The following is a 22,337-nucleotide window of genomic DNA, read 5'->3' on the forward strand; positions in this document are numbered from 1 at the left end:
ATGATTTAAAAAATAGAAAATGCACGAATCACAATTTGACGAAATTTATACATGGAAGATCGGGATGAGCAAAAAATGGATGCATATTGCATAATGATGAAAATGATTGAACAATGATTATTATATGGAAGGTGATTTGTTTCAAGACTAAATTGAATGAAAAATGGATGGGTTGATGAATAAATTTGGAAATAAATGGGATCCCGACATAGAGATATATAACTACTAACATTAAGTATATATCTCTAAGGATCCCGATCAACAACAAAATGAATGTTGCACTCTCACTTGACATCATAAAGTTGCAAGTTTAAAACTTTTTGTTTGTACTCTGCTCAGCCTCAGCCGGGCTCAGGACTAGGAACATTAATTTTTTTTTTTTGGGGGGGGGGGGGGGGTGAGGTTGGGGCATTGCCTTTGATTGAATAATTATGAAACACTCCTGATAATAACCTTAAGTGAGAAAAAAAATGAGAAGTAAGAACAAAATTCTCACACGGCCTACCGTAGTACTTTTTTTGCATGTGTGGCTTGCCATATGACCTGTAAATAAATTCGAAGTCGAGGGACGCCGCGATTGTGTTGTAGGCCTAGACTAAATTGAATATATTTTACTCAATCTATCTAAACCCTTTATCGACCATGGCATATCCAGGTTTTGTGGAAAATATAGCTTCATCTCTTGTTCGGGAGTATTTAAGCCGAAAAGTAAGTTTTATTTTAATAGTCTTATCAGAAGTTTTAGAGCGAATTTTCTTACATGTCGCGATCGCGCACAGGCACAGCAGCACATTCTGCGCTGAGCTGGTTGCTAAGCTAAGCCTACCGGCCAATGGAGCAACGGGGACGCTACCCGTGGCCTGGCCGTGGTGATATGACAATCTCAAATTTTGATGTCATGACGGATTGGGCGTGCGCTACAAGTTGAACTGAAAAAGAACAACAAAAACTTAATTCCCGCAAGAGGGTTTAGGCTACAAGTTCTTTATCAAAAAAAGCAATCCACCAAAGTCCAAACTCCAAAGTCTAAAAAAAGAAGATAATTTATTGCATGAATCTGATGATTGAAATTTGAAATGATGAATGGATGGCAAAATTATCATACAATTAGACCTAAGTAAGTTAGATCTAGGTCTAGATCATATTATTAGGTCTAGATCTAGTTCATTACAGTTTGTAGATCTAACTCAGTTGGTGTCATTTGCACTTTTTGATTTTAATCACAATTTTGATGATATTTTCTCTCAAATAAAAATCCCAGACAATGACCTTGTCGCGTTGGTAAGTTGATATTTCTTCGGAATGGACGTAAAACGCTGCAACATTTTACTTCTGTTAATAATAATAGATCTAGTGTACTTCAGTATTTCTAACCAGATATCAATTCTCATAGCCATAGAATAAAAAAAGCACTGCCAACATATAGCATGGCTAGGAAAGGAAATAAGGAGGAGGAGGAGGAGGAAAGGAAGAAACTGAAGTTGAAGATGAGTAAGACTAAGATATAGAAGAGGAATTTTGGGATGAAGAGGAGAGGGAGCAAGAAAAGAAGAGCAACTAAGTTGAAGAGGAGAAGTTAAAATAAAACAAAGAAGAATTAAAGAGGAGAAGAAGGAGGTTGAAAAATAGAGGGTCTAATATAGTGACGGGGCGGTTATTATAGGCAACTACGATACTGATAAGTAATTAGAAGCTCAAGTAAGGTTAAATCCTACCACTGCTTGCAGCACTGTAGAATCTCGAAGACTCGACGGTGGAGCTCCACGAAGCTACGTAGACTCTAGACCGAATTTTCCGTCTCTTTCGTTCGTTAGCCTCTTATTGGGGTAGGGTCGGCCGGCTCTCTCTTTAGAGACGGAAACCGTTTAATCACATGTCCTTGCTAACGCCACGACCAACTCTGGTCGTAGCGTTTTGCCCCCAAAATCCCCCAAAATGTAATTTTACCTCATTCATTGATTATTTAAACTTAGGAGAAGGTTTTACTACCTCGGTTCCACTTACCAAATTTGACTGTATAATGCGTTTAATGGTCCCTTTTCAGGAAATTACGGGTCTAAATTGACAGCCGTGTTGAAAGTCATGCAGTGGTGTTCCGTAGTCTTCCTGCGTATGTTGTTATTTTTTATTTATCTAAATCTCATCCCTTCTAGTCTGTGCGCAAGGCAAAAATGATTATGAAGGAGATGCTGTGATAACGTCATTACGAACTCGTAGCTCGTGCACATTGATTTCCATGCATGTCCTTTTCAATACATTGAATATTTGTATTTTAGTGCTAACAAAATAATATTAAATCTATCGTTTTTAATCCCTTGGTTCTTGAAATGTTTTTCTTTTGATTGTTCATTTCATTTTTCATGCATGTTATTTATTTCAACACGGATCACTTGCTTCAGCCAATGGCTGTTCTTCAGCAAGTCCGTGCAATAAAAATCACATACAAAATAATATACAATTCAAATTAAGACGCAATACAAATTAAACAATTACAACAGTAAAAGAAGAGCGGATTTAAAATCAATTGAATAAAATATTATGAAAATAATTATAACGAGCATGATGAATCGGATAATTAATAAGAAAATTATGAATGTTTAATGACATCAAAAACTTTGATAATCACAAGACCAATTGGCAAATCATTCATAAGTCTGTGACTTCATTGCCCTACTATCCACTAATTGTTTTCTTTATATTGATAACATAAATTTTCAATTCCCCTATAAAAAATCTAATTTTCTTACACCAGCATCCAAATGATAGCAATATGTTTAAGTGTGGATGCACAAATTAGAGTTGTTTTTTGTTGGTGTTTTTTTGCGGTTGAATCGTGAAAAATGTGGATTTTGATTTAAAAAAAATGATTATGAATAAACAATATTAAACAAAATAGTATCAATATTCTTCAAAGTTCATAATAGAGTTTGTGAAATATCATGCATGCAATATGATACAAATAATATAACATGGACGATTTTCTAAGTTACATAGTTTCTCATAACTCACAACTATACCTTATATAGTCTGTTATCCGATTTTACTCAAAATTGTTTTGCTCTGTTTATCTTGTTGTTCTACATCTATTAAAAGCAATTTTTTGGAGTGGATTTTAATTATTCATCTCACCCCCACCCCACCCCACCCCCCCCCCCCAAAAAAAAAAAAATGTGCAAAGCGCCGGGGCGGTAAAACAGGGGCGGCGACAGGGTATCGTTGCAAGCATGACCTTTCTCCTTTCTCATTTTCTTGAATAATTTTGAAGAAAAAGCATGGTTGGGCGTTGACTTCAAAGGGACTTCACCCCCCCCCTCCCCTACCCAGTGTAGCGTCGCCTCTGTGCCTCATTAATCACTGTCTGAGAATAATTTATCTATTCCATGGTATTCTTTTGGAAATAATTAGAATTATTATTATAATTAATAGCAGAACAAAAATCTAAAATTGTATGTGTGTGGTGTGAAGGAAAAATAATTATATTATTTTGTATGTGATTTTTATTGCACGGACTTGCTGAAGAACAGCCATTGGCTGAAGCAAGTGATCCGTGTTGAAATAAATAACATGCATGAAAAATGAAATGAACAATCAAAAGAAAAACATTTCAAGAACCAAGGGATTAAAAACGATAGATTTAATATTATTTTGTTAGCACTAAAATACAAATATTCAATGTATTGAAAAGGACATGCATGGAAATCAATGTGCACGAGCTACGAGTTCGTAATGACGTTATCACAGCATCTCCTTCATAATCATTTTTGCCTTGCGCACAGACTAGAAGGGATGAGATTTAGATAAATAAAAAATAATAACATACGCAGGAAGACTACGGAACACCACTGCATGACTTTCAACACGGCTGTCAATTTAGACCCGTAATTTCCTGAAAAGGGACCATTAAACGCATTATACAGTCAAATTTGGTAAGTGGAACTGAGGTAGTAAAACCTTCTCCTAAGTTTAAATAATCAATGAATGAGGTAAAATTACATTTTGGGGGATTTTGGGGGCAAAACGCTACGACCAGAGTTGGTCGTGGCGTTAGCAAGGACATGTGATTAAACGGTTTCCGTCTCTAAAGAGAGAGCCGGCCGACCCTACCCCAATAAGAGGCTAACGAACGAAAGAGACGGAAAATTCGGTCTACGTAGACTCGAGATCAGGGGAACACAGCAGACGGCATGTAGCGCGGTTGCAGTTCCAGTTCCAATCTGATATACCCAGTGACGGGCTTGACCGCGGAAACTACTGCGGGTGTCGCCAAATGCGGGACTTGCGCGCATATATCCGCCAGAGCAGTATTGGCTCGGGCTGAATCACTACACTTATAATGCTTCGACTCTTTAATTTTCAAACTTTTTTTTCTTCCAATTTACAGATTTTTTCTTTTTCTTTAAAAGACTGTCATTTACACTCTTTGTTTCACTTCTCCACCATGCAGGAGTGCAAGAATGCATTGGAAGTAATGGACTCTGAGATGCCAAGGACAGAGGCGAGTATTGGTAACAGATCTCAGCTAGCTAAAGAGGTACACATTGAGAAAATCATGAGGAAAAATAAGGTAAGCATTACCCTAAGCCGTTCCAAGTCCTGCATCCCCATTGTTGACATTATGCGCAATGCCCACACGAAAAAGAAGACAAAAACATTCCAATATACTTAATATTTACACATGCAAGACATGCCTGTTTATACACTCATAATTGTATTAGGCTACTGCATAAAATCACAAAGTAGGAAAACATGAAATACCAGAATGATTGTAGGTGTGTTAGAAAAATGATTCCTGATGACCTGCCTGATTGGAGGAGGCAGTGTGGCGCAATCGGATCATCGTCGGGCACTTATGACTTTTGCCATGCGCTTGAGTTTGAGTCCTGTGCTGAGCAGACAAGAATAGGCCTACAAAATGATTGTCGCTGCGTTGTGTGCAAGTGTGGCCCTCCCCTCTGTTCTCGATTCAGGCTCAGGTTTAGGGAGTTTAGGGGAAAACACTCTGCTCCTTGGACAGAACGTTGACTGACAGCCCCATGTGTAGGAGAGTAACACCCGATGCACATCAATACGCTACACTTCTTGCACAGAGTAGGGTTTAGACCCGGTGTTCAGTCTCCCTGCAGCCATCACATGGTGTGTTGATGGCTGTAGGGAGTAGACATGGACTCGTCTTGATATGAAATCCATTTAAGCATGGTTTTTACTTGCACTGGACTTAGGACATTTTACTTTAAATTGACAAGTGCTTTGTCCACAAATCATTTCTGCACTTATGTTACTCGCATCACCTACCATCCCAGTATAGCTTCCTGAGCAAGCTGCTCAAAAAAAGGGATTACCCAACCAAGCACAACTGGTAATCTTCCTACAGATCTTCGTGATAGGCTGCATTGCCCTTTGAAGATTAACAGATGAAGGAGGAGAAGATTATCTTGCTATTTATGAACTGAAATTAAAGAAACTTGATGTATGTGTTGGGTTTATCAAATTGTACATGAGGTTTAACTAGTTCCCAAGGGATCCTTTTAAGTATGTATTGCCTGTAAATCAAAATGTGTATCCTTTCCACTTGCAGGATGCCACCGAGCCTTATCGATCCATGATTGAAGTCATTGTCAAGTTTCTGATAGAGAGAGGGTCAAACAGTAAGGACAACAGTGAGCGTGTCCCTGAGCAGCGATCCTCCACAGATCTTAGCTCACCAGAGAAGAAGAGCTCACCGGAAAAGAGGAGCTCACAATCATCATCACGGGGGAAACAGAAGGAGAAGTCTGAACAGAAACAGCAGAGAGTGAAATCTCCCAAAGACAAGGACACTAGTCCTACTGGTAAGCAAGATTAGTTGGATATCAGAGTCTATGGTATTTGTCCAATTGTTACAGACTACAGTGTACATCACAATTTAAAGATGATATACTCAGGCCATATTCTGGAAATGATGTTAATAATAATAATAAGATTCCGCTGTATAGAGCCCAATACATTGATACAACGATGTGCCTAAGCGCTTTACAGATATTTCATTACCCCGGTCATCTGATTCAGGCTTACCTGCACACAATGTATGCACATTTTCCACTCCCTGGGGAGCATTCCAGCCAGTCGCCATTTTACAAGCGCACACTTGCTCATCCAATGACATGAACTTTCGCATCCTAATTGCCAAAGGATATTAGTGCCGTGCCGGGATTCGAAACCTGGACCTTCGCATCTCCAGTCAAGTGCCTTACACCACTCGACCATGACACTCCTTAGCAAGATTAGTTGGATAAGTCTATTGTATTTGTCCTACTGTTACAGACTACATCCAAAATTTAGGATGATATGCTCGGGCCATATTCTGGAAATGATGTTACCTTTTATGTTAGGACAAATTATATTAGTTGTTATAACAAACTCAAGTTGCGAGGAACTGACAATTTCCATTGGTTCTTTTGTGCAGATGTCTCTCTTAAGATGTGGGAGAGCAAGTTGCTCTTTGCTTTGGACTTGCTTTGCTATACCAATAATATCTATCTTTGATATTATGGATGCAATACTCCCACGTTGGGTATGATAAATCTGAACACCATGTAAATCTGCGAATAATATACTCTCTGAGTCTCAGAGAATGTCTTTTTTTATTTTATCTGGTAGAGTGTTAGAAGCTAATTTGGCAGATATTTGTTCATCTAAATTCTAAAAGAATGTCTATGTTGTAAGGCCAGAGAATGAGTTCATCATATTCCACTGTTCTAGTATGTTTACGGATTGTACTTTAAAACAATAAGTTTGTAAGCTTTTGTCCATCTTTTTTATGCCTCCGTTACGAAGTAGCCGGAGGTATTATGTTTTCGGGTTGTCCGTCCGTCCGTCCGTCTGTACGTACGTACGTACGTACGTCCCGTTCTCGTGATCGCGTTATCTAAAGAACCGATCGATGGATTCCTGCCAAACTTTGGTCATGTATGTATCTTGCAGAGCCGATGAACTGATTAGATTTGGGGTAACGAGTTCAAAGGTCAAAGGTCACAGGGCTCATTATGTATGCAAAAACAGCTTGTGATCGCGTTATCTGAAGAACCGATTGATGGATTCCTGCCAAACTTTGGTCATGTATGTATCTTGCAGAGTCGATGAACTGATTAGATTTGGGGTCACGAGGTCAAAGGTCAAAGGTCACAGGGCTCATTATGTATGCAAAAACAGCTCGTAATCGCGTTAACTCAAGAACAGATTGATGGATTCCTACCAAACTTAGGTCATGTATGTAACTTGCAGAGCCGATGAACTGATTAGATTTTGGGGTCACGAGGTCAAAGGTCAAAGGTCACAGCGCACATTATGTATGCAAAAACAGCTCGTGATCGCGTTATCTCAAGAACGGATTAATGGATTCCTGCCAACTTAGGTCATGTATGTTACTTGCAGAGCCAATGAACTGATTAGATTTTGGGGTCACGAGGTCAAAGGTCATGGGCTCATTATGTATGCAAAAATAGCTTGTGAACGCATTCTCATTAGAACAGACAGATGGATTACTATTTAACTCAGGACATCTTGCAGAGCCAATGAACTGGGTAGATTTCAGGGTCATGAGGTCAAAGATCAAAGGGTCATATATGTATGTGATAAATTGCTTGTAATCACGATATTCTGAGAACCTGTTAATGGATACAATTGAACTTGAATTTGAAAAATTTCTTCTGTTTTGGTTTGTAAAATTGCTCTATGACGGAGGCATCATTTTCGACTGCGCGCAGTCAAAGTTCCATCTAGTTTATGTATATATCTTCATTGGATTTATAAAATGATGTCAGTGCAAATGTTTTCCAATACCAAATAGAAAAAAGTAAATTCACCAAACCTGTCGACCAAAATAGTCTTACCGGTAGTTCATACATGTAATTTCAGCATCCATTGTTTGTCAATATCACTGTTATCACCGATGTCACTGATATATCACTCCTATTCCATATTGTGCAGAATTCACCGGTCTACCTCAGTCAGATGTTAGTCAAGGATCATTGGGTCGTGAACCCACGATGGTGATCACAATGAAAGACCGACCAAACGTGAAGCCAACCGACCTCCAGCTTGCCAAAGATCTCCAGACCAGTACCTCACAGAAATCTGCTAGTTCTGATGAGAGTAGAAGCAAATTGATCTCACCTTCCTCCTCCTCCTCGTCCTCCTCCTCGTCTTTGACAAGGAAGATGGATGACTCTGGAAAGAAGTCCTCTCGGCCGGGCAGTGCTTCTAAGAGTAGAGGATTGTCAGGACCAATCACCAGTAGTCTTGATGTGAGTCAATATCAGTGGAACTTCACTTTATTTTTGATGAAAGATACACTTCGGTTTAAAGATAAAGACCGGTAGTGATAAAATTGCGGTTTAAGGGTTTTGGGTGCAAAAGATCCATTCAATACTGTTTAAATACTGCCTTCAGAGATTTAAATGGCAATACTTCGACCTAAATTTGCAAAAAAGCAGAAATATGTTCCCAAATATTCCATGTTGAAGTGCATTCGCAATATCTATCCAGGCCTGATCGATTTTTTAAAAATTTACCAAATATATCAAGTAGTAGGCTGTTTCCCTGCAAAATTTGTATCATCACCTATTAGTCAAAACATATTCTTTCACATGATTGGTAATAAGAGCTGCCATTTCATTTTTGAGAGGGGGGTGTTTCCAAAACTGGGCTATACCTTTAAGTTTAATCTCCATAAAAAAAAAGTGTACATTTTAATGTTATAGGATCAAGTTCCACAAATCAGTATTAAAGTGGTATTGAATGTGATGACTATATCTTGACTATTTTGTGTGTCCTGTCCTGGTAATCTTGGAACTGTATGTGGCCCATGGGTAGTTCTTAAAGACACGCTACTTTTCTTAGAAACAATCGCTCTGCAGTAATTCACTTCACTATTAAATAGAAATCCTAACTTCAACTCTGGTCCCAACACCATATACCTAATGCTAACACTTGACCTTATATCTATTAAGTCTTAAGGAGTTAAGTCTATATGTCACTAGCCATTGACTTCAATGGGGGTGTTAGGTGGAGTTAAGTCTTTGTGTTTCCTGGAAAGTCTAAATTCTTCTGAACATTTTGATATCAAATACTCATTTTGGCAAAATATGGAGTTACGTCTTTGTGTCACTGAACCCTCGATTTGTACAATATCTATAATTCATTTCAGGCTGGTGAGAGAAGAAGAGGCCATAAGAGTTCAAAGACACCCGCACTCTCCCTGACAGCAACAAGTAAGTCTGCGACCTTTGAACCTGAAGTATCCTCCTCAGGCTTCGACCTTTCACCCCCCAAGAAGACGACATCATCTTCAAGTCGTGGCCTGCTCAAGAACTTTGGCTTTGACCTCTCGCCAGAGAACACGTTAGGGTCAATGGAGGCTCCTGGTCAGGCTTCGCAGGGAACGTCTCAAGGGTCAGGAAGTGAAAAGACCAATGGACATCCATCTTCGTTGTCATCGTCGTCAACAAAACCTGATAGGTCTTCAAGGCACAGAAGATCGTTTGATGATAACTCAGATGTCAGTAGACCTGGAAGCAGATCGGGAGGTAGCTCTAGGTACGTTCAGTAGTAATGATAATGATGGCTTCTTAAACAGTACATATGTCTGTCACGCGTAACGGTCCTTGCCCTCCAGCAATTGTTATCCAGGGGGGTGTTTCACAAAGATCTTGAGTTGAACTTGTCTCTAAATTGGAGCAACTATGGAAAGCCATTAGCATCTTTGAAAATATTTTTTACAAGTTATTTTAAAAAGCATACAATTTTGAATCAAATCATTCATATTTTCAAGGAGTTTTCATGTTCTTGATGTGGAATTTATGAAAAGTCTAAACTACTTGAATTTTTGCTTATAAATATATCTTATTTTAAGGCTACAAATGGCTCTCCATAATGTGTAAGTCCAACTTCGAGTAAGTTTGACTTATGAAGTAATGTTTGAAGCTCCTATTTAGAATACAGTATACCTGTAGCCACATTGAACCCCTAACATCAAGAACCTAACAGGTTTTTGTGATTGGCACACCTTAGGGAATCTATATGGGTTAAAAACTCTAACTGTGCACTTCCATTTTTATGCCTCCGCCACCGAAGGTGGTGCCGGAGGCATCATGTTTTCGGGTTGTCCGTCCGTACGTCCGTACGTCCGTCCCGTTTGACCGTTATCACAATATCTCAAGAACCAGTTAAGATTTAAACTTAAGACTCGGGAATAGTATTTATCACCATAGGAAGACGATCTGATTAGATTTTGGAGTACGTAGGTCAAAGGTCACAGGTCACAGAGGTCAACTTATGAAATTCCTTGTATTGAGTTTGTTAGCGCGATATCTCAAGAACCATTTGAGATTTAAACTTCAAACTTAAGGATAGTATGTATCACCATAGGAAGACGATCTGATTAGATTTTGGAGCACGTATGTCAAAGGTCAAGGGTCACAGAGGTCAACTTATGAAATTCCATACATTGAGATTGTTATGATATCTCAAGAACCACTGGAGATTTAAACTTCAAACTTAGTGATAGTGTGTATCACTATAGGAAAACAATCTGAGTACATTTTGGAGCACGTAGGTCAAAGGTCAAGGGTCATAGAGGTCAACTTATGAAATTCCATACATTGAGATTGTTATCATATCTCAAGAACCACTGGAGATGTAAAAACTTCAAACTTAAGGATAGTATGTATCACCATAGGAAGACGATCTGATTAGATTTTGGAGCACGTAGGTCAAAGGTCAAGGGTCACAGAGGTCAACTTATGAAATTCCATACATTGAGATTGTTATCATAATATCTCAAGAACCACTGGAGATTTAAACTTCAAACTTAATGATAGTGTGTATCACCATAGGAAGACAATCTGATTAGATTTTGGAGCACGTAGGTCAAAGGTCAAGGGTCACAGAGGTCAACTTATGAAAGTCCATACATTGAGATCGTTATCGCGATATCTCAAGAACCACTGGAGAATTTTCACTTCAAACTTAATGATAGTATGTATCACCATATCATAATATCTCAAGAACCACTGGAGATTTAAACTTCAAACTTAATGATAGTGTGTATCACCATAGGAAGACAATCTGATTAGATTTTGGAGCATGTAGGTCAAAGGTCAAGGGTCACAGAGGTCAACTTATGAAATTCCATACATTGAGATTGTTATCATGATATCTCAAGAATCACTGGAGATTTAAACTCCAAACTTGTTTAAATTGCTCTATGGCGGAGGCATCATTTTCGACTGCGCGCAGTCAAAATTCCATCTAGTTCCCCTTGATTTTCATTACAGGAAGGGCCCATCTTTGGATACGCCATCGGTGAGCAGTCAGAAGAAAGAGGTATCCACGCTGGGAGACCTAGAGATGGGGGATGTAGACGAGCTTGAAGATGAACTCGGAGGCATCCAACTTGGATCCTACACACCAAGCAGCAAGAAACCCATCGATTGCAGGGCAATCACTCTACAACTAGCAATGGTAAGACTCAAAGAATAATAATCGGTTCTTGTATAGCACACGACACATTGTGATGTAGCTTCCAAATGCGCTTCCAAAGAGCCTTGGAAATTATTACCCTAGCTATAGCTCCGGCAGCCGTTATCAGTGCACAGTGCATTTCCAGGAATAATCCTACCATTCATTCATGAGCTATCTTCGTTAATAACATCGAACCTGTATACAAAGAGCAAAAAACAAACCAACGGATTTCACACCTGTTATGTATGTGCTCTTCATTGTAAACAAAACTGAATTATTTTTAGGAGAAAGGGGGCCCATACATGGTAAAAATTAGTATTCTAAAAGTTTTTACAACTTTTCTCGTAACTCTTCTTATAAATTTTCTTTTTCCTAAATTTTCTAATGAGAGCTAAATCTAGTGTAATAATTTCAAAAGGACAGAGACAGTGTGTTCCATTTGACAGGTATGATGCAATGTATGTGCTTTAAAGCAGAATATATATGTTCTTATCATCATTATACAGCAATTAAAGACTCTACTGTTTGGTCAAGGGACTGGGTGCTTTAATGATGAGTGGAGATTACAGGGACTATGTTTCAATGAGTTATCCGACATCTCATATGGAATAGTACAACACAAGGTAATATATATTGATCATGATATTAAAAAATAATAATGCATTACTGTTAGATAAACTATGTCATTTTTACATTTTGTGCATGTTATGACATCAAGCATTTAAAGCATTGCTAAGCTCTGGCAAATGTAAATATAATTGTAATAATTGGTTCAACAGAATTAATGAAAATAGTTGGAAAACACTTGCTATCGATTCAAAACATGTGTTGTTTTATTGTAAATTATTATGATGCAAGGAGGAACCAACTTCTAGAACATGATATTAAGATTTTTAAACATTACTAATGGTCATGAATAACCTTACAAACACCATTGCCCATTAATTAAGAATGGGATTTTATATGTAATGACTGAGTTTATTATAATAATTTTTTTTTAAAGGGTGGTCCATGTGGTCTGCTAGCTTCAGTTCAGGCATGCATGCTACAGAGACTGCTATTTAGTGAAGGTAGCACCCCAATGACTGCTGCCAATTTGAAGCAGCTACCAGAAAAGACGAGAATCAAATGTCTGGTTCAGGCCATCTGTGATATAGTGTGGAGAGCAGGACAGAAGAGGAATGCAGTCATTGCTTTGTAAGTTTATTTATTTTGATTGTTGAATTCAGTAAAATATTTGTATCATGCAACAGAGTAGCTGGAGGCATTATGTTTTCGGGTTGTCTGTACGTCCCGTTTTCCTAAATCGCAAGAACTGATTGACGGATTACCATCAAACTCAAGACATGTAGTATGTATCTTGCTGAGCCAATGAACTGATTAGATTTTGGGGTCACAAGGTCAAAAGTCAGATTTCACAGGGCTCATTATGTATGCAAAAATAGCTCATGATCACAATATCAGTAGAACTGATTGTATCAAGCCAATGAACTGATTAGATTTTAGGGTCATGAGGTCAAAGACCAAAGGGTCATACATGTAGGTATATGGAAAATAGCTTGTAATCATGATATTATGAGAACCTGTTGATGGTTTACAATCAAACTTGAATTTTAAAAATTGCTTCTGTTTGGTTTGTAAAACTGCTCTATGCACAGTCGAAGATCCATCTAGTTTTAATTTCATCTTCAATTTGTGTTTTTGTGCCTTTGCTTATCATTTAAACAAATTTAAAATTGATTGATTAATTCATGCACACAATATAATTTCTTCTCTTTTAGACCAGCTATTAAACCTCATTTTCCAGGCGGAGGGCGGTACAAGAATGATGGGCTCACAGAAATGGTAGGTCAATGAAACATTTCTACTCTCATCATGGCTGAAATATGTCTATTTTGTGATGTTATACACGATGGGAAGTGCATATCATTGAAGACCAACTTACGTGTAGCCTGTCACCAAGTTTCCTACTAGCATTTTTATGTGCGTTTATTTGATTTTGTGTTTAGAGAGATGTATCAGTCAAATCTTGACATTAAACATCTGGCAGTGACCATAACTGTCACCACACAATAGTCATTATTCGGGATTATATACCTCACTTAAGTAATCCAGCAATCTGATTGGTCGAAATTGCATTCATAAACTTTAACTGTTCCCGAAAATTCCCGGTAACCATGGTTAAAAAACAGTTCAAAATCCCAATAACCATGGTTATTGGGATTTTGAATATATAAATAGGTCAGTCTCCATGGTTACCCCATAGGTTTACATGTTAAAAAATGGTATGAGCGATCGAGGATACCGTACGTGTGCGAAGAATTGGTCGGTAATTTCAATACAATTGAATCTCGATCGATCTTACCGACAATTTTATCTTGCATTGTTGACATGAAGACGAAAATAAACTTCCAAAAAAAAAAAACAACATCTGCCGATAGATCTTGATCTAAGTTCGTGCCAATATGCATTGCAAAAGTAAAAGAAGGGCCCGTTTAATGGAGCAGCGGCGAAGCATCGACCACGCGAAGCCGTTTTCAATTCATTCTAATGTATATATTAAAGAAAACTACTATACATGGTGACAGAGCGCGCTGGCCGAGTGGTTTAAGGCGCTGATTTTAGTTACATCATCTTTTGTACGCAAGAGATCGAATCCCATCTTCGACAAAAGTTGTTTTTTTTTTTTTTCTTTTTTTCTTTTTTTTCGGCATATAAAAGTATTAATGACTGCTTTAATATTCGAGAAATAGTTGTTTTTATACGCTCTCGGGAAGGTTACAATTGGGCTATTCCCCTCGGCACGCCTCGGGTAATAGCACAATTCTAACCATATCCTTGAGCGTATAAAAACAACTATTTCTCTCAAAGCAGTCATTAATACTATACTGTATCTTGACCATTGTATATATCTATACAGTCATGTCTAGACCACATAATTGACCATTAGACAAACTAATCCATCTCATTTATTCTTCGGGAACAAAAATCGTTGAAATTATGCAGCAATTAAAAGTGATATAATTGATGTGTTCATACTAAGTTTTTTGTGTGTGTTTACATTCTCTTTCATTAAAAATTCAACAATAACTTCATAACTTTTTATAATCCCCCACTTGATTAAGATTTACTTGAATCTGTTTAACTTTGAAGACATCCATATATTTTGTATACAAATAGAACAAAATCTCTTGGCTGTGTTCACACTGAATCTTAAGTATATGTTTTTGCCTTGCGTTTCAGATTAACTTGAATCTGTTCCAGTCTAGAGATGAGCTTGCAGACTTTGTCCAGGGAAACATTGGTACATACACAGATAGCAGGGGAAGAGGGTGTATTCTCCTTCTCTACTCCACCCTCTTCTCCAGAACCATTGACATGTAAGTACAGTCAAACCTACTTAAAGCCTATCTGCACTAGTTTGGCCAGGAGGGATTAGACCTCCCTGCGTGGTCACTGGCAAGTGGTTATCTCATCGAATCAGCTCTCAATTAACATAAGAAAAAGGGGACCATGGGGGATCAACATGTACCGCTTAGGCATTGTTGGCTGTATAGAGGGCGCAAGTAGCTACAAGTAGTAAGGTCCCGCATTATGTGGGTTTTCTATGTGGAGAGTGAAATTTGGGCCTTATTTCATAAAATACATTAAAAGTGACAAGTTTAACATTATATTGGAATATTGGCACTTTTTATTGATAACAAGCTTTATGAAACAGGCCCTGAAAAGGTCCCTGATGCAAATAGACTTCAACTGTGTCTGAATCATGAGCCCTCAAATCAGTTAGGATACTTTTACTCATTTTAAGAAGGTTGCAAAGGTGATGTAATTGCTCATATATCTGTTTTGGAATATACTGTAATGCTAATTGCCTTGATGGTTTTAAACTGTAATAATCAACGTTCAATGGAAATATTGATGTTGATTTACAATCAGAATCATGTCCCTCTAATAATAAAATAACTCTAAAATCATGGAGGGGGATGCAGATGTAATGTCGACAAGGCCGGGGAATGTTTTTTTATATTTTTTTTTTTTACTTACACATGCATATATTATATGGACCAACAAAACAGGAACAAAAAGTTAAAATGTGGAATAACAGGATATGTGAAAGTCTCCACATATACACACACAATCTGTGCGTTTTTATCTTCATCACCTTGAAGCAGCATTTACACCGGAAGAAGAGATCATTAAATTTCACATTTTTATATTTTGGGATAAAATTTAATTGCAGTAGTTTGTTTGGAATTTACCTGATGATATTAAAAAAAGATATTTCTCATGTGACATTTATAAGTACATTATAAGGATTTGGTAGGTTTTGTTTGCATCACCTACAACTTGTCTATTTAAAGGGATTAGGTAACTTTGTCTCAGATTCTGAAACAAAATCCTGGATTTAGCTGCAATGATAATTAGAAACCTTTAGGTCAGTCAGGAACCCATGACTTTTACAAGCCGATCGCCTGTCTGATTATCATGATATTTATGATTGGAAATCGAAATCAAATTTTGTGTTTCTCAATGGTCACTCAATGATTTTTCTTTTTTTTAGGCACTTCTTGGTCATTTTGAAGCCCAATTTTTTTGAGGGCTTCAATATTACACCACATCACAGACACTGATAACATGTAGGGCTGTGCATCGCAGATTTAACATTGTTAAACGATACCTTTAAAAAAAAAGAAAACAAATATTAATATATTTCCTTTTTTTTTTCTTCTTTCTTTAGGGTAATGGAAGACATGGACAATATTGAGAACACATTACTTGGAGCTCATGGATACTGTACGCAGGTATGTGAGAGTTTTTAGAAACTTTGGTAAAACTATGTGATAAACTAGAACTGAAAACCGATGTCCCACCTCAAATAACAATGTCTAATATTCATTCCAGCATAATAAGTCACTGTATCCTACTATATTTAGAATAATTTCACTTTAAAAAAAAAAAAAATTCAACTTGAGACATAATACCTGTTGCAAAGCTCTAATTATGTGATGACTAATGTATTGCTTGTATAAATATAAAGTGTGTTACTTTGTGTCAGCGTAATTTACTCTAGATAACCACCTGAAATTGATGATTGTGGCATAAGTACTACTTACACGTAAGTGCCACTTAAGTGCACATTAAGATCATTTCTGTCACCAAGGTACTAGTCAGTTTAAAACTGAACTGCTGTCTGACATAACATCTGTCCAAATTGAAAATGCCTGATTAAATTGGCATGTTATTCTCCCAAAGGTTGATAATTGATAAATAACCTTGATAATCTGATGTAACATGATTTACAATGCAGTAAGAATGCTGTCCTCAATTTCTTTTTTCTTTTCTTCCTGTTTTGGTCATTTTTGCAAGAGATTGTAAACCTGATAGTGACCGGTAAAGCGATGTTCAATGTCTTTCTTTCTTGTTTTGGTTATCTTTTACAGGAGATGGTCAACCTGATAGTGACTGGTAAAGCGATATCCAATGTCTCTCTTTCTTGTTTTGGTTATCCTTACAGGAGATGGTAAACCTGATAGTGACTGGTAAAGCGATATCCAATGTCTCTCTTTCTTGTTTTGGTTATCCTTACAGGAGATTGTAAACCTGATAGTGACTGGTAAAGCGATATCCAATGTCTCTCTTTCTTGTTTTGGTTATCCTTACAGGAGATGGTAAACCTGATAGTGACTGGTAAAGTGATATCCAATATTTTTCTTACTTATTTTGGTTATCTTTTACAGGAGATGGTAAACCTGATAGTGACCGGTAAAGCGATGTCCAATGTCTTCAATGATACGATAGAGCTAGGTTCAGGAAGGGACATTACGAGGCTAAAGGGGTTGAGTGGTCGCTCAGATATCGGATTTCTCTCTCTCTTTGAACACTACAAGTCATGTCAGGTATGTACCAGTAGATACCGGTAATGCATAGTAATTAATTAGATAATGCATAGTAACATGCAATCATTAGTTCTGTCATCTACATCTGCTTTCTCTATCAACATTTCAATTTAAAAATATTTGGCCATTGTTGTTGTCAATCGAACTGTGTCAACAAAACTAATGATATTCTTGGGCCGGGCAAAGGCATCCAACCAATTTTGATAAAATAGGTGGCTGTAAAATTCGTTTAACTTAATTTGATGTACATGTATAAATAAAGACAATGAAAGTGATGCATTTTGAATTCTCAATCGAAAAAAATAAATAAAAAATAAGTCTTGACCCCACACCACCCCACATAGCCAATTCATAAAGCTTTCCAGTGATATATAATTTGTGGGATATCAAATTTATAAACATGAAAGACACATGCTCAACTTGGAACACGCAAAAACTCACTACTTGTAATTCAACTATAGGTCCTAATATGGAAATAACACCATGAGGATGGACATATCTGCATTGGAAGTGTGTCATGCATGGTTAATAATAATAATAATATTTAATTTTTATATAGCGCTTAATACAAATGTCTCTAAGTGCTTTACAAATATACCATTACCCCGGTCATTGGATCTCCACTCCCTGGGGAGCATTCCAGCCGGGCGTTACATGACGCTCACAAGCTGTTTGACCAACAATGACGGTCGCATCCTACCGGGTACCCACTTAACACCTGGGTGGAGAGTAGCAAGTGCAGGTTAATATCTTGCCAAAGGATATTAGTGCCGCATCGACTTTAGCATCTCAAGTCAAGCACTCAAATCAAGTTTCATTTTAATGAATTCCTTTTTTTCTTGAAATTCCTTTTTTGCTTGCACAAGGTTGGTGGCTCTGTATATTGTGGAGACAATATTATTTTTAAATTGTTAAATCAATTTATTTTTATTCTTTTAAATATTTATTGAATTAAAAAAAAAAATCATTTAGGTCGGAACTTACTACAAGACGCCCCGTTTCCCTATCTGGGTTGTGTGCAGTGAGAGCCATTTCAGTGTCCTGTTCTCTCTCAAGAAGGAGCTGATTGGAGACTGGAGGATGGAGAGACATTTTGATCTCTATTACTATGATGGACTTGCCAAGCAACAAGAGGAGATTAGACTCACAGTCGGTAGGTTTTCTTCCAAGTTGCTATTCAGTGCGTCCCAGTAAAGACGAAACTGAGAATTATCAATATTTTATCATATTTTAATCACAATTATAATTAATAAATGACAGATATTTGTAAAGCTTAGATCATCCTCTTTGATTTGATGCAACTCATATGATGCATAATTCACACATGAGTGGTTAAAAACGATTTGAAGAAAGGGTACCAAAAAGTCATGTGGCGAACGGTATTTGATTTCAAAGAGAAAATCACGTTTCCAGAAAGTGCATTTTCTGCCCTTTCATACGACACCTCAATTAGCAAAAATGTGCTGGGAATAACAAAGCTCTGTTTGTTAAAAGTAATACTTTCATTTCCATAATTTTATTAAAATTCTCGGTTTCATTTTTTCTGGGACGCACTGTATATTTGTTGTCAGGCAGAAGAGCACAAACGGATTCAATAACGTTGGATGGACATTATGAGAAATGAAATGTTATTCTTGCCTGACTACCTCCACGTAATTTGATTCACTCTGTACATGGTTTGAATTGTTTACAGTGATATACATAAATAAAATATGATACATGTTCTATACTACTACTTTATCATTTTATTTCAAAACAAAACAAAAACAAACAGATAAACATGTGTTTGCGCCCTTCTGCTGTGCACATGAACCCATATATTCTCTTATTTTCATGTAGTAATTACTTCTTTACTTCTTCAAAACACATCTTAAAACATACTTCTACAAGCCATAACCTTTGTCCTACCTAGCAACAAATAATGTACGCAATTTGCATTCTGACTTTTTAAATACAATTATTTGTAACAGACAAATGAAATGAAGTGTAGTGTAGTGGTTGTTATTTTACCTGACTGCTATTAAAGACAGCATAAATGCTTGTAAGTAAGCGACCAGAGGACCGACCGCTTTAGGTCCTCTCTGAGAGACCTATTGTAGTAATGAGGATTAATGCCTTACCAAAGGGCACTAGCGCATCGCCTTGGTAACTAAGTACTTCGCAAAGATTTGTGCATTAAATTTGATTTGTTTGATAAATATTGTAAAGCTCATTGTTATTTTCTCTGATGATGAAATGCGCTATAGAAGCGTAGGTTATTATTATTATTATTATTACATTATGAAGATGGTCTATTGGTATTGTTGACTAATGTTCCTGTGATATTGGGTGCTTTGAGAGAGATGTAATGTCCCTAAAGGGGTGGAGCCTAATTCCATTTGTTTAACACATTTGTGAGTGCTACCGTCTGTCTAGGAGTTTAATATATGTCTATGGTGCTAATACAGATGGTTATTGATCTTTGGTATTGATCAATGTTCCTGTGATATTGGGTGCTTTGAGAGAGGTGTAATGTCCCTAAAGGGGTAGAGCCTAATTTGAGGGGTCAGTGACACAAAGTCCTAACTCTATTTTGGCCATTCTTAGAAAAAAAATGGTTTATGTGTCACTGAGCACTTGGGCCTTGAGGAGTTAAGTCTATGTTTCAATAGCCATTGACTTCGATGGGATGTTGGGTGGAGTTAAGTCTTTGTGTTTCCTGGAAAGCCAACATTTTTCTGAACATTTTGATATCAAATACTCATTTTGGCAAAATATGGAGTTACGTCTTTGAGTCACTGAACCCTCAAATTCCATTTGTTTAAAACATCTGTGAGTGCTACCCTGTGTCTAGGAGTTTTATATGTCTATGGTGCTAATACAGATGGTTATTGATCTTCTTCTTTGTAGACACTACTCAGACATGTCCTCCTGCAGATGGTGATGATCTAATACCCCCACTGGAACACTGCATCAGAACAAAGTAAGTCAATAATACCAAGCTGATTAATAAAGAGTTGATATTAATCACAAATTTGTTTGCAATTGCTTTCAGCCGCAATTACATGTATGTACATAGAAATAGGAGACTGCAAACATGTGATTGATAAATGGATTTCAATAAATGAATTGAAGTGGATTGGTTTGGATTGGATTGGATTTGATTGAATTGAACTGAAATGATTTCAATTTCAATTTCAATTTCAATATGAAATTGAATTGGAAATCAAGCTGATCAAGATTGAACCAGTTCAGGGCCCGTCTTATAAACTAGAGTTGATATTAATCGCAACTTATTTGCGATTGCTTTCAGTCGCAACTGTGTGCATAAGAGATAGGAGACTGCAAACGTGGGATTGATTGGTGGACTTGCGATTGATGAATGGATCATAATAAATTAATTGATGTGGATTGCCGGTTTGAATTGGATTAGATTGAAATGAATTGAATTTTAATTTTAATTCTAATTTTAATTTTAATTCAATTTCAATTTTAATATGAAGTTGAAGTTGAAGGTGAAGTTGAGTTGCAATTGGATTGGATTGAATTGAAATGAATTGAATTTTAGTTTTAATTTTAATTTTAATTTCAATATGAATTTAATGTTGAATTTCAATATGAATTTGAAATTGAGGTTGAATTGGAATTGGAATATTTTATCAATCTTTGTAGATGGCCAGAAGCTGTAGTCAATTGGAATGGATCGGAACCCATCTTATGATTATCTTCAAATGCTGGACAGTCTTCTGGAGTCTTCATATGGATAATCTTGACTCGGAGCTGACCATCTATCTAACAGATAAAGCGTCGCCTCTTTATGGACACTGAGAAGGGACGACTGATGATAAATGGCTCCCGTCCTTCAAAGTGATACTAAACTGATGAAGTTTTCCGCCCTAGCGTACGGTTCATTGCACAGCGCGTCTTACGGTCAACTTGCCAACAGTGGGTAGCCCAATACCTAATTTCCACTTTGCAGACAGAGGAATCAGTGAGAGAACCAACAGCACATGCAGCTAGGGAAGCAGCAAGTTACGGGATGATACCGCTACAGCTGACATGAGATGGCGCAAGAGAGGTTTTTGCGATAGTGCTTCTAGTGCAACATAAGTTTAAAGGAAGAACTCCATCCTCTTAATAAAGATAGTGTCTGCAGTTTATTAGCACAGACAGAGAATGATATGTTTGTTATATGAGATTTGAGGACTCGGCGAACCATCAGATTTTCGTGAGAAATTCAACCATCTACAATATCCCGAATGGAGAAATCATTATCTAGAGGTTTGGTTTCATGCGTGACTGGTATTATGTCAAACATCCAGTTTGCGGGCACAGACTCTAATTTGACAACTTAAAACACAATACAATACATTTTTGAGCAGAGCTTACTATGTCAGTCTCTGCCTGTGTCAGCTAGGGGCAGCTACATGTATAGTAAAAAGTTTATAGCTTACCGAAGCTGTGACATCATAAAAATCTATTTTTAGAATTTCTCAATTTTTTCTTCATTTTCCAAGCATAAAAAATATTGTCTGAATGTTGAAAACCAGTGAATATAGGTCTAATGGGAACTCAGTGTTATAGGGCTCTGGTTCCTAATGTTATGAACCAGAGCACTATAACACTGCATGAGTTCCCATAGGACATCTATTTATTCAGATGGTCATATCTCAGCCAATACTTAATATAATCAATTGGTTTTCGATATTCAGACATTATTTTTGATGCTCTTTTGGAAAATGAAGACAAAATTGAGAAATTCTAAAAATAGATTTTTGATGACGTCACACTTCACCACTCTATGAAGTGCAGTAGGCCGTGCAGTCAGCATGGTCTTACAGTTTGGACACTCGTACAGCTGAGAAGGTTTTGTGCCTGCAAAACTATGAATTATCTGCCATTTGGAAGGAAGTTCCTCAGAGAATATTTTTCTGTTCCAACACCCAACTGAAAGTTCTCCAA

The 22,337-nt window shown here is 37.2% G+C and overlaps 1 protein-coding gene across 2 annotated transcripts; it reads left to right on the forward strand.

Moving 5' to 3' along the window:
* Positions 1-578: 578 nt before the first annotated feature.
* LOC100888665 (probable ubiquitin carboxyl-terminal hydrolase MINDY-4) lies at positions 579-21,327 on the forward strand. 2 transcript variants are annotated; one of them, XM_030990424.1, is made up of 15 exons: positions 579-708; positions 4,445-4,564; positions 5,576-5,828; positions 7,966-8,282; positions 9,185-9,573; positions 11,313-11,499; positions 12,006-12,122; positions 12,503-12,696; positions 13,281-13,344; positions 14,743-14,879; positions 16,238-16,301; positions 17,238-17,396; positions 18,369-18,549; positions 20,286-20,358; positions 21,048-21,327. In XM_030990424.1, exons 1-15 carry the CDS (start codon positions 643-645, stop codon positions 21,094-21,096), a joined length of 2,370 nt encoding a protein of 789 aa, XP_030846284.1. In that variant the 5' UTR covers positions 579-642; the 3' UTR covers positions 21,097-21,327. The 2 variants fall into 2 exon arrangements, with proteins under 2 accessions (XP_030846284.1, XP_030846285.1); XM_030990425.1 differs by lacking the exons at positions 17,238-17,396; positions 18,369-18,549; positions 20,286-20,358; positions 21,048-21,327 and adding an exon at positions 17,015-17,166.
* The last annotated feature ends 1,010 nt before the right edge of the window (positions 21,328-22,337 follow it).

The sequence above is a fragment of the Strongylocentrotus purpuratus genome, unplaced genomic scaffold (assembly GCF_000002235.5).
Source record: "Strongylocentrotus purpuratus isolate Spur 01 unplaced genomic scaffold, Spur_5.0 spur5_scaffold_19, whole genome shotgun sequence".
In the NCBI taxonomy this organism is placed as follows: domain Eukaryota; kingdom Metazoa; phylum Echinodermata; class Echinoidea; order Camarodonta; family Strongylocentrotidae; genus Strongylocentrotus; species Strongylocentrotus purpuratus.

Excerpts from the sequence above, each read along its gene's own strand:
- LOC100888665 (XM_030990424.1), top strand. The coding sequence starts at position 643 with ATGGCATATCCAGGTTTTGTGGAAAATATAGCTTCATCTCTTGTTCGG. Across the intron at positions 5,829-7,965 it reads CAAGGACACTAGTCCTACTG|AATTCACCGGTCTACCTCAG; the intron begins GTAAGCAAGATT and ends CATATTGTGCAG. Across the intron at positions 14,880-16,237 it reads TTCTCCAGAACCATTGACAT|GGTAATGGAAGACATGGACA; the intron begins GTAAGTACAGTC and ends TTCTTTCTTTAG.